Source organism: Larus michahellis, chromosome 7, assembly GCF_964199755.1.
Source record: "Larus michahellis chromosome 7, bLarMic1.1, whole genome shotgun sequence".
NCBI classification, from domain to species: domain Eukaryota; kingdom Metazoa; phylum Chordata; class Aves; order Charadriiformes; family Laridae; genus Larus; species Larus michahellis.
The window spans coordinates 50,277,715-50,290,841 of record NC_133902.1 but is presented as its reverse complement, the minus strand read 5'-3'; the positions used below and the strand labels follow the sequence as shown (position 1 = coordinate 50,290,841).

At 47.7% G+C, this 13,127-nt stretch overlaps 1 protein-coding gene across 1 annotated transcript; it reads left to right on the top strand.

Moving 5' to 3' along the window:
• Nucleotides 1-1,396: 1,396 nt before the first annotated feature.
• MARCO (macrophage receptor with collagenous structure) lies at nucleotides 1,397-11,623 on the top strand. Its single transcript, XM_074594715.1, has 15 exons — nucleotides 1,397-1,511; nucleotides 2,576-2,677; nucleotides 3,054-3,284; nucleotides 3,705-3,740; nucleotides 4,988-5,032; nucleotides 5,399-5,506; nucleotides 6,800-6,907; nucleotides 7,026-7,070; nucleotides 7,629-7,727; nucleotides 7,823-7,876; nucleotides 8,905-8,949; nucleotides 9,098-9,205; nucleotides 10,463-10,504; nucleotides 10,848-11,024; nucleotides 11,359-11,623. The coding sequence occupies exons 1-15, from the start codon at nucleotides 1,397-1,399 to the stop codon at nucleotides 11,487-11,489; spliced, it is 1,446 nt and encodes a 481-aa protein (XP_074450816.1). The 3' UTR covers nucleotides 11,490-11,623.
• The last annotated feature ends 1,504 nt before the right edge of the window (nucleotides 11,624-13,127 follow it).

The following is a 13,127-nucleotide window of genomic DNA, read 5'->3' as shown; positions in this document are numbered from 1 at the left end:
GAAATGGGCTGGATACGAGCCCGCACCCCAATGGGGAGGCGATCCATGAAGGGACAGGACGCACAGGTAGTTACTACGGCTCGGCTGATGCGTGGAGACCTCTCAAGCCACCCTAATTCAAGGGGGTATCTGAGCCCTTCACAATGAAGTTAATTATCCTGATTCCTAGGCAGTATGTAGAAGAATATATGATAACGAAGGACTCCTCTTCCTCCCTGCTGGTGTCAAACCAAATCACAGCTGCACAAGCATGTTTGAAAGGAGAACGCAGAAGTGGATTTAAAAATCCCCAGACGTTTTTGGTTTAAGCCCTTAAGACATCTATACATCAGGTGCAGAACGGAGCGCTTCACTCAGCGCTGGGCTGTCACGGCGTGGATTTCCAGCTCACGTCTACCTGGAGCTTACTCCACGCGTCCTTCCATGGCCATGCCAAGTGGCGAGGACCCAGCAGCCCTGCCGATGGGCACAGACCTGCAGCCCAGGAGAAGACCGTGTGACGGGGAATGGCCTGCACCTCAGAGAGGACAGCACACAGCGGGGGCAGCGTGGGTATGGAGGGCTCTGCCCGGCACCTACCGACGGCTCTCGCCTGCGGGCTTGGGTGAGTCATTTCGCTCCGCAAAATCAAAATCCACCCTGGCAGAAATGGAGATGCCAAAACGCCAAATGAGGTGAGGTCTCCATGGGTGGGTTTTACAGAACGCGAGCAAAGAAGTGGTGAGGTGATAGGAATTGGGTCTGTGGAAAATGGGTCAGGGAGAAAGCAGGGGCTGGAGGGAGTCTCAGCAAGGAAACTGCAAGTGTCTTTCTCCATTACATCCCAAACCCATTCGGGCTTCAGAATCCCCCACCTCACCATCATTTGCTTGTCTTTACAAGTAGTCCTGATTCTTTCCTTCCCCACACTTCAGTCACGCACAACCACCAAATCGGCATCTTGGTGCAAGTTAACGTGTTTTTCACTACCATGCAGTGCTTCACGTCCCTCCCAGGGGATGGATCTCCAAACTAATGTTGAACCTGGGATCTTCTTGGCTAAGTGAGAGTGGTTTACTTGTGTTAGGAGCAAAAAAGCCACCTAATGCCCAAGCCCACTAAAGTGCAGAGATGTGGAATAACTCAGGGTTGAACCCCTTGCAGGATGCTGCCTGAGGCTCCGTGGACACGGTGTCCCCAAATGAGCGCACAAGAGCAGCTGAGCAACTTAGCTGTGGGATTTTTTTGAGGAACTGTTTGAATTACCACATCAGAGTTCTCACAAGTCTATAAAAACTGAGCAGATAGGAAAAGCATATCAGAAAGCATATCAAATCAGGAGGCAGATAGGAAGTCCCTTCATTTCTCTATTGTCCATAGTCTGACGAGGCTTTAGATCAGCCACAAGAAATTTGTCATGAAAATTAAAGACAGATATGGGGAAGATGGAAATTCAAGCGATATGAACACTTTCAGTATTTCAGACAAGATTGGGTTTGCCTCAGCTACTACTACAACCTTTCAGATAAGTGGTAAGGTTTCTTTTTATTAAATGGATTGATATGGATTTTATCTGGTCTACGAAGAAAGCAGCGCATAAAAATGAAATACTGTATTTATACTGTATATTAAGTGCTTTTTACAGTGATTTTGCTACTAAATTAACTGACCATTTATAAATAGAAGTATTCTAGAAAGTGTCCTTTCTAGCCCAAATCTGATGCTGAGCATCAGAAAAAAATTAGTTTTTTCCTGTTTTAGAGAATGCCTAATTTCACTGAGTAAAACTTTCATGTCTTAATAATTAAGATACCGAAATCAACAGATCAAACAAAAAAATGTAAGTTTATGAGTTTTTAGCTGAATATAAATACTTCATTGCTGACTAAACCATTCTACTGTAGAACTAATTAAATCATTGTACTCTTTAAAAGCTAAGACTTGAAATTTCTGATTACATTACTTTGAAAAAAACCCAATTAAGGGTAACTTACTGAATGTCTGAAGTAGGCATTAATGCTTCTGAAACACTTTTTTCTCCCTAAAAGCCCAAATTTGACAAAGTGGTTTATTTCTTTTACACTTGCTGGCAACAATTCGTTTTAAATGTTACGACTTGTTTTCATTTGTTCTGCAGTTCAGTTTATTATTGATTTTTCATTTGTTTCGATGTACACGTGCCCCGCTGTTGGAATCACATGTACGCGGCGCTCTGGATGGAGAGGGCACGCGCTGCTTTGAGCAACCTTCTTCAAAGGTGGCTAAAAGCGATGGGAACAGGGAGTTCGTTGACACAGAAAGGGAAGAGCTACCACATTCCTGCTGCTATAGGCTGGATTAAGGCTTGATGGAAGGGAGCTGGTTAAATAAGCTAAGGAAGAGAGGGCCAACTGAGCTGCAGTGCAAAGGCCGGGCGGGAGGAAGGCAGCTGCCCTGCCTCCAGGACCTGCCGGTCTCGCAGAGGGACCTTGTGGCTCCCCGTCGCGGGAAAACACCGCTAATTTATCATGGCCAAGCCTGAAACACCTGGAAGCGACCAGAATTTGTAGCGGGAGAGATGTGACAGGGTGTCTACCCTGCTTCTGTTGGTTTTTAGAGCCTCGAAGCCAGAGAAAGCCATCCCCGTGCTGTGCCCGGGCGGTCCTCGGCGCCTACCTGCTGCTGCTGACGGCTGGCCAGGTGCTGCTGGCGTACAAAGGTAATGCTGCAACCTGACCGCGGGCTTGCCATCAAACGGCAGCGTTGCTGGGTGCTCTCAGGGGGCACGGGCGAGCGGGGATGAGCACACCAACAGGAAACCTCGGGGGGAGCGCAGACGCTCCTCTGCAGACCACAAGCCAAAGCAGCCGCTGCAGGAAACCGTTCTCCCACCCTCTATGTGTGCTTTGCATTTGCAAAAACACTCCTGGCTGCGGCAAGGACGGGCACATGAAAACCACCTCCCTGGGTCAAACGGTGGTGGTGTTTAATCCCAGGTGTCCTCCACAGGTGCCAAGGAGCTGCTCTGCAGAACAGGCATTTCCAAGCTGGATCGGGCAGGGAATATTCACTGCATGGGCCTTTTGTTTCCTCAGTGTTTAAGATGCAGAGAGAGATATTGAAATTTCAAGAACTAAATACCTCCTATACAGAAGAGATTCTGGAAAGCTCATTTGCCAGCAAACTGCTTTTGGAGAGAAACTCTTCAGAGAAGAACGTGGGACATGAAGAAAACTGGAGGAGAAGCTTAGAAGAGGAAATCACCATAATTAAAAGCAGCAATGCAAACCTGATGATGATGATGAACAACATCACCCTGATTGCAGGTATGGTTCCATTTCTCCGTGCTGTTTGTACAGCAGGGAGAGCTGGTTCTTCAGCACAATGGCAAAGCTGGGCCAAAAACATAGTTCAGATGAACAAATAAATGAGCCAAGATTTGTTCTTGCTGTCAGTTACTGATGCCCCAGTGCCCAGGGTTGGATGCTGGTTCCAGTGTCCTAGCTGGGGAGCTGGACATACCTGGAGAAGCTGGAATACAGCCCCACGCAGCCCTCCCAGACCCCATTGCAGCTGCACACACAGCTTGGGCTGCTCTCCCCTCCCACAACTTGTAGACTTGGGCTCTGGGTGCCCTCTGAAAGGGTGGTGTCTTCAGTCCAGACCTCAAGCCTATCAACCCCAAACTGGTATGTCCTTCATCAAGTGCTGACTACTGAAAAATATCCATTAAATATTTATTTCAGGACGTCCTGGACGCAAAGGAGATCCTGGTCCACCAGGTATGTTGGTAAATGAGCCATAAACAACTTTTCCTCTTTTTCTCTTTCTTTTTTTCCCCTAAGAAACCTGAAGTCAGGATATGGGATTTCAGTACTTAGACCCAGATCCTACCCCATGTGCAGACACCCAGTGCCCTGGCTATAGGGAGACTTGCTGCACCTTTTGATTGATCCCCCAGGAGCCTCGGCTTGCCCAAGTGCTCCAGCAGAGGTCAGTGACCACCACGCGAGAGCATTTTGGCTTTGCCTCCTCAAAGCTACCCCACCAGAAAACCTAGGGGTGATGGAAGAACTGTACCTGGTTGTTATCCGCAATAACCATCCCAAATCCCCATGTGAGACAAGAGAGGACCAGTGAGCCGGTTTATGTGCATCCCACAACCAGTGGATAGCTGGGCTTTCTGCCCCAGACATAGAAAGTCCTGCTGCCCAGCTCACTCCAGGACAACTCAAGGCAACCTCCCCAAACCTTGCTCTATAGGGCACCAGCTGAAGAGTGCGTGTAACAAACACTGACAGATTTGGGACCTTTTTCCACCCTGTCACTGGGGAAATGACCACACAGACTCAGGAATGAGCTGCGTGCAAGTTCTCCCCTCCACAGCCATGAACAAGCTGTGCCCTGGGTACCTGGGGGTTTGGGGTAGAACTACACCCGCTGCAGGAGATAAATGTCTGCCCGCTGTGAGGATGCAGCAAGTCCTGATCTAACGTTGGCTCTGCTTTGAGCAGAGGTTGGACTAGGCAAAGTCCAGAGAAACCAGAGTTTCTATGAAACTGTGATGATGATCTAAGATGCAACCCTTGTTAGGTCAGGTCTGTATCTCATCCATCCCTAGTTCTTGGCTACACTGATGAGCTTTTCTGAAGAAAAAAAATTAATACTTTTTTTTTTAAAAAATCATGTTTTCATATCTCCCTGGCTGCACTTACAACATTGAAACAGCACCTCCCGCCAAGCACTGTTATTATACATCAGAGCCCAATCGTTTAGTGCATTTTCAGGAAAGATCTCCCCAAAGGTCCCCACGAGCTGGGCTTGGCTGAAGGACAGCTGGCCCCTGCCCAGCCACGCACTCCATGGACTTTGCTCAAGCGGTTGTGCTGGTCCCTGCCAGCTGAAAATTGGCCTCAGTGGTGACAGAAGGCACATGCACAAAGGATGATTAAAAAATTCATCTCTTCTTCTTAGCCATTACTGCGAATAGATGATGTGTGTCAGCTGATATATGTATTTTACTTCTCAGGGCTACAGGGACCACCGGGGACAAAGGGAGACCAAGGAATCCAAGGTAAGGCTTTTCTGACACCTGAATTACTTCTGTGGATGAACATAAAGCGGCTTTATGGATGGTTTTATGGGCAATCTTGTCCTCAGTCAAGGTGTAAGTCAGTAGGAACGTCATTGGAGTTGAAGGAAATAAGCCTATGCAAAATTGATGTGAACAAAAGCAGAACTTGGCTGGAAAAATTCTTATTTTAAAAGTCAACTTGCACCGGTCATGGTGGTCCGATTCCTCACTGCCCCCAGCACCACTTTCAAGTGCACAGAGAGCAGAGTGTGGCTCATGCCTGCAGCTGAGCTGCGTGGCCTGCGGCTGACGTTCACTAGACACGACACCCCACGGGGCATCAGAAAAGTGGTGCTGTTCTTGCAGGCTTACGTGGACTGCAGGGTGAGAAGGGGAGCAAAGGAGATCCTGGTCCTGCCGGCCCACGTGGTGAACCAGGGGTGAGAGGAGAAAAAGGAGAAGTGGGGCTTGCAGGTAAGACTTCTTCACTGTCTCAACATTTTTAAGATTCTCCCATGTATTCTTGTTTAAACTCGTTCCACTTAAAACACCAGAAGAAGTCTTTATAGGTCAGATATTTCATAAAAATCCGGCTGAGTCAACGAGGGAGCTGATCTGAAGGGATTTCATTTTGTGCCATGCTCCAGCAAAGCTCCCAAAGAAGGTCTGGGGGAAGAGGACATGCAAAATGTTGCACCATGGAAGTGTCTTTATAGAGCAACCTTTGTCTAATGAAAGCCACAGGTATTCAATTATCAGCCTATCCCAGTTTATAGCAGCGATGTTTGCAGTGGGATTTTCATGGTATAAAATAACACAATATAATTTATACGCACAAGCATGTGGATGTTAGTCCTCACTTTAGCAAAACCTATTTCTGAGAGCTTTGTATCTTATATAAGCCTTTTATACACCTTAAGTAGGAGAGTTAGGCACCGTGTTTCTCCCATGTAACGTTCATTAGTGGGAATCTCCTGCATAGTGGTTATTCAGTGGTCTCCCGAGGGCTGCACCCAGAGAGGAAAGGCTGAAAGCGGGATAGCAAAAGAGGGTTTGTGTGGTGCAGACCAGGGAGGATGGCTGGACAGGCTGATTAGAGCTTCCTCAGATCTTCCATCAGATCCCACATGCTCCAGTGCACTCATTAGCACAAGTTGCTCCAGAAGAGAAGCGTGAAAGTAGGAGGAATATCAAAAGGTGAGGAGATTGGGACAATTCTGGAGCAGAAAGATGAAGGAGATGTCACTCTTTAAATGAGTCACTTTCAATTCAGCTCTTTCGGAGCATGCTGATCACCTGTTCGAAGAAGAGAAGGCTATGGGGAGATGTGGGAATTCCCCAGAAGCATAGGAGTGGGATATGCTGTCCTTGTCTCCACTGTGCTGAGGAGAACGGAAGGGTTCAGACTGCAGTAGGAGATATTTAGCTAGAGAAGAAAACATTCTAGAGGTAGGGATAGTTTGGGGAATAGACTAGGGAAGTATCACGGCACCACTGCAAGGCTTTAAGAGCAGGTCAGGCAAACATTTGGCCAGACAGTCTGACAAAGCCAGTGGTGGTTCAGACAGACTTGTGAGGTACCATCCAGCCCTGTCCTCCTACAGCTTTACAGGAACGGTACTAATGGTAAACGTGGGTGTGAGGCCAAGCCCTGCTACTGCTGCAGCTAGACGGAGGTGCTCCACTGGCAACAAATCTGGTTTGTTTTTGTTTGCTTTTGTTGTTTTTTTTTTTTAATTTACAAACATGTGCTGTGCTGTTTGGTAGGTCTCCAAGGACAGAAAGGCGAAATGGGCAAGCAGGGAGACCCTGGGCCTCGTGGACCCATGGGTCCTCAGGGACACCAAGGAATCCCCGGACTGCCGGGTTTCAATGGTAAGTGCAGAGGACACTGCGCGAGCCACCATCAGCACACACGTGCCGTGGTGGAGGGCTGCCCTAGCTGAAGTGTTTGGCTCAGCCTCTTAGCACAGATGTTACGATGTTGTTACAGGTAGCACGGGGGAGCCTGGACATCCTGGGCAGAAAGGAGAGCCAGGTAAGCAGTACAGAAGGTGCAGTTTCTTCTATACATAAGACACAAATCTCTTTTAGATGGTGCTTCATGACAAGAAAACTGCAGCCAGTCTAGATCCCAGCATGGGTAAGAGAAGATGATGATAAGATGAAGAAACCATGCCAACGTTATGCAAACCTATCCCACAGTCTCATCTGGACCCCACTCACTGTACAGAAGCATGAGAGGGAAAGAAGTGTCCTGTACTGTGGAGGTCCCTGTCCTCCTACCTGACATGTCTGCACACACAAGGGCAGAAATTGGCTGCTCTTTTTGGAAAGCCCTTGTGCCTCTCAAGGTTGACAGTCTTCAAGGACCTGGGTCCTTACAGCCTTTCACTTCAGGCCATCACTCACCGCACTGCTAAGATTAGCGCTGTCAGGGGAGGATTGCACTTCGGAGAGACCCAGCCTTTGTTTTGCCTTCAGAGGGTTAACTCAATCTGCACAGTGCAGGGGATGGTGATTGCACTGTCTTTCTTTTTTTCTCCTTCGTATGTTGTGTTGCATTTCACATGTGCTGCTTTTGCTCAACCTCAAGGCGTAACTGGACAACGTGGACCCGTGGGAAGTCCTGGTCTCGAAGGCAGACCTGGTCAGAAAGGTGACAAGGGGGACCACGGGCCCAGTGGTAGTCCAGGTACAACGCTACTCAAACCTGTAACTCACTGACCTCCTACTCTGGCCTCGCTTTGTGTGATAGCTTTGCCCTTACCAATTTGTTTTTAATTTTAGGAATACCAGGCATTGCTGGACTCAAAGGTGAAAAGGGAGACAAAGGAGTAACAGGTACTTTACATATAACATATGTAAATAATAAATTAAACAGGTTTGGGGTTGACAACACACACCATGCAGACACTGCAAAGGGAGCTACAACAGCAAGGAGATTTGTTGAGTCCTGTTCTTGGAGCCCCAACACATCCCAGTGTGCCATGGTGGTCCTGGCCCTCTGCCAGACTGCCGAGGGGGTAGCTGCTCACTGGAGGGGCTGTTTCAACCGCCTGTGACGTGCATGAGGAGGTGATGTTGCCTGCATTTTTGTATAAATAGAAAATGCACAAACAAGGCAGCAGTTTAAAATGAAACAAACAACAGCCTCCCTACCCTGGAGCTAAAGAGAGTTTTACTGGCCGTAAATATGATGGGGAAGGATATTCACTAGCAGGCATCTCTCCTGGCCTCCTCTGTAGCCTTGCAGGAAGAGGTATCTTCAGAGGTCAACCTGGAGCGCGTAGCCTAGGCTTTTTCTTTGACCTTCTGTCTGAAGAAGTCCACCTGTCTGTCCCAGGCACCCAAACGATAGGGTGACGGGCTGCAGTACAAGCCTATTCCGGTGTATCTCTCTTGAATCAACCTTTTTAACCCTGAATTTATATAGTGCACACAACCTCTGATCTCCATCAGGAGGTGACAACAGTTCAATGCACCCTTCTGCATTCACTGATACCTGGATGATAGGGATGGGAGTCACCTGGCCCAACATTGTGTGCTTACATCTCTAGGCTCTCTATATGGTCAGTAAAGACCCACCTGGACGGTGGTCTATCCCATCAGTGGAGTTTAGGATATGAAATAAATGACCAGAAGTTGACCTCCAGGAGAAGACGACTCTCCAATGCCCGTATTTCCTGTATTGACAAGGTCTGCACCAAGTATAATGGGAAACAAGACACCCGCTTCAGAAATAGATGCCTATAGTGTAGATAGCTAAACAAGACAAGTAGAAACCCATCATAAATACTAGTTTGTATAACCTTTTATAAATTTACAAATATCTGTCATACACTTTTGTTTGCTTGTTTTCATGTTCTTAGGTCCTCCAGGGCAAAAGGGAATGAAGGGAGACCAGGGCCTGCCAGGTAATCCCTTGTTTGACAACATGACTTACTCTGATGATGCAAAGCACTTTAAATGCCACGTTCCACCTCTCTGCATCAATGTGAAATGCTCGTCATGGTCTTTCCTTGGGAAGGGACAAAAGCAATGACTTTCTTGCTTTCCACTCAGGCATCCCAGGCCTAACTGGTGCAAAAGGAAGCAAGGGTGATAGTGGCAGTCATGGTCCGAAAGGAGATCCAGGAGTAAAAGGTGCCAAGGGAGACCCTGGATTACCTGGTAAGGCTGTTTGCCACGGGCTCTGTGGAGCTGATGGTGCATTTGAGTTTGGCACTGTACGTCACAGACTGGCACAAGATGCTCTGGGGCAGGTTTATGCAGCTCATTTGGAGGAACTCAACAGACAGATCAGTCTTCCCAGGAGGTCAATGTGCAGAGCGTCACATTTTACGCCTTGGGAGCTGTGCTAAAAGACACGCAATTGAACAGATGCATTAGGTTTTCTCAAGTCCCTGATCTCACAGAAGACTGGAACAATCCACGCTCCTCTTTGCTTTGTACAGAGATGTCCTGCAGCATACCACGCCGCTAGGATAAATCCCATGTAAATGTGGCAGTCAGGAACACAGAATCAGAAAAAACAGGGCTATTTAACTACACCTGTCTAATTGTAGGACTCAAGAACAGATAGTTCAAAAGGGCCAACACTGCACCTACTCCCCATCCTTACTCCCCCTCTTTTCCAGTCACAGAATGCTTCCAAAAACCCTAAGACCTGCAGTGAAAAAAACCCCAAACTGTAGTTACAACAGGCCATGGGAAGCAACCAGTTCTCCAGATACTTTTTAATTGTTCGCACAGAAGAGTACAAGAGTCCTCAGAAATAAAATAAACTAGAGCCTACGTGGGGCTCCTCCCTGCACTCCTCTTCTGGAACTTTGCCTATGGAGGAGGGGAAAAGTGTAACTGGGGTGACCCCAGGTTAGGGACTGCCCTCTGGGTGGGTCTCATATCCTGTCCGCACAAAGAGACAGCAATGTCTGCTTTGTGGAGGTAGCTTTTGGGGGAAGAGCTCATTGGGTTTTTTCAAACACACCTGCTCTCAAGACCAGGAGGCTACACAGAAATGTGTGGGACTGTTGGGAGTGGCTTTCTGCTGTCCTGTGGCAGCACCTAGAGAACAAGCCCCATGATGTAGATCTTCCTGCAAATACTTTAGGAGATACCTTGCCTGCTTCTGGAGAACCCAAAGGCTATAGGTAGTGATGGGAATAAGATACATTTCCCATGAGTGAGTGGATGGGATTTTGCAAGTGGCCCTTTTCTTGGGGCACATGTAAGGAAGCCTTTGCTATATGTTATCTAACTTTTCTTGCCATGTTTCTTTTACATACTCTTAGTCACTTCAGAGGGTCCATTCCACAAGGGGATGGAGCCCTCGTATCTCTGACTCACCCAACTATTCAGGAAAAGTTAATAAATGGATTTTCCCCCAAACAGCTGACAAATATTCACTTGTGTTTTAATTTTGAACAGGTTCCCCAGGAACAAAAGGGAGCAAAGGTGAAAAGGGACAAGGTACTGCGCTTTTATTACTTCTTCTCTCACTTGCTTTCTGGTACCAAAACTATCTGAGATCAGGATCAGTGTGCCCTCTGTGCACATTGTGTAACCCACAACACAGCTACCAGAACCAAGGGGTCTGTGTGCTGAACTGCAGCCTGGTGTCTCCAGACCCAGAAGAGAACCCTGAATTGTTCCAATTTGAGCTACCAGTAGCTTCTGGTCCCACTCTGGCTACAGCTGTGGACATGGGAACATTCATCCAGTTTCAGTGGTCACTGCTTCCATCTTTCACTGTGCTTTTTCCCTCGTGCCCGTATGACCAGTAAAGTTATTTTCTTCTCCTCTGAACTTTCAGGCAGCTACAATTCTCTTATACGAATCGCAGAAGGGGGCAGGAGGGGCCGCGTGGAAATCTTTCACCAAGGGTCCTGGGGGACAATATGTGACGATGGCTGGAGCACGCAAGATGCGACTGTGGTCTGCCGAATGTTGGGATACAGCCGTGCTCTCTCTGCCTTCACAGCCTCACCAGGTGAGTCCACAACAGCCTCCCAACTCCCCGGGCCTGGCATGGGAGCTTACACACACCCAGAAAGCACCACAGCAAGGTTCTCTATACAAGCAGTATGAGAGCAAAGAGGATGTCCCCAAAAGGGCAGCTCATTCCCTTTGGGATGAGGGAGCTGCATGTCAGGTGCTGCTTGAACTGTGCCCAAAGGCTTGATTTCCAACAAGCCAACCATGCAACCCAACGCACACCTGCTATCCACAGGGGTCTCTAGGAAAAAAAAAGCATACTCCTCTTTCTTTTGTCCAACATTTGTTTGTTTGTTTGTTTGTTTGTTTGTTTAATTCATCTTCCAAAGGCTCTGGACAAATTTGGCTGGATGACGTGAATTGCAGAGGGAGCGAATACTCAATTTTTGACTGTCCAAAGCCCAACTGGGGTGTGCACAACTGCTCGCACAACGAGGATGCTGGGGTGGAGTGCGCGTGATGGGACACGGAGGCTGCCCCGGGAACCGCTGCCCCCCTCGCTCTCTACGGGGCTCTTGTTCATAACGCAAACCCAATTTTGTCAGGCTGTGCTTGTAATCTCTTTAACAGGTCATAAAAGTATTGACACAGAAAGTTGAATTTTCCATAAATCGATAACGGTTACAAGAGCCACGGGTAACCTGAGACATCCCAGATGTCATGAAACAACCGTAGCTCAGGCATCTGAGCCAGTTCACAGCTTTTCCAGCTACCTGACATCAGCTCATCTGCAGTAGCTCACATGTGTGTGACCTCTAACTCCACAGGGGAGGAGAGATGGTCCACTTTAGCTTAGTGCAGTAAGAGAGAACAGGATAAGCATGCAGAAATGGGCAGTTACTGCAGCTGAGCTGAGTCTTCATCACAGTACAGTTCTGAACCTGAGCCTAAAACCCCCAGTGAAGTGCATACACCCAGTACAGGAGACGCTCAGAAATCATTAGATGATCTCTGTGTGTTCAAATTAAATGTTCTCCAGAAACAATGCTGATCACAGGTTAAAGTGCAAAAATAAGTGCCTGGGATCTAGGTGCCGCACTATCCTGGTTTAGCGCAGACCTTGTTTTTGACCTTGGCCAAGTCCCCTGGCTTCTCTCTCAGTGTTTCCTAACCTGTCCCCGGGAGCAACACCCCTGACCTTTTCTGGTGTATAAAGCTGAGCTTTTCATACCTTTAGAAACTCGATGCTCCAGTAAAGTGAAGGGATGATGAATAAAAGCAATAATGGGAAAGTATCAGCTAATTAAACTTCCAGAGTGAAAATATGGACCCTAAACCAAAGGCTTCTACATTGACTTAGTCTTTTGAGTCCTAGGTTATAACTACTTCACAGGGACTATAACAACTGAAAGGCTTCTCTTTCTTAAGACCCAGGTCTTCCCCTTTTCCACCAGCTCTGGACGTTCAGCAGGTGATAAGCAGCCTGTGTTCATGTAGCTGGGCACATCCCAACAGCCTGCTTACGGACATTTTATTTGAAACGTCAGAAATACATGTAAGCGACCCCACATCTCCGCCTTAATGTGAGTCATAATTGCCTTTGTCTACATGACTTTGAAACTCGATTTTAGTGCTTAGAAATCCAGATATAAGCGGAAAAACCAAGCAGTGCTGGTAAGAACTGCAGGCGACGGGGCATCCAGGGCCAAAGTGAGAAGACCTAGGAGTGTGCAGAGTCTGGTAGTGCGGTCTGCAACGAAGTTCATTGCTGCTTTGAAAAAGAGGAAATGTTTGTTACGGGGTCCAGGCCTCAGAAAAGAAGTCTGGAAAATCCCAAGAGTTTTCCAATATCTATTCTGATGACTTTGACAGAAGGAAAATGAAGGGAGCCTCTTACCATTCTTGGTTCTGGTTTAGAGGAGGTAAGGAGCACCTGCAACAAACCATGGGTGAAACCACACGAATGACAGCTATTTCAGAGCTGGTGGAAAAGGACAGTGTTTCACCTGCACAAAAAGAGACAAAAGCTTTCTGTTCTGGTCAGGAGCCCCACCGGCACTAACAGCATGCTGACTACCGGCACTTGGGCTAACACAGCTTTCCACAGGGCTCCAACGGGCGGTGCTGAGCCTGCACACATTTCCTTCATCTTCTTTTC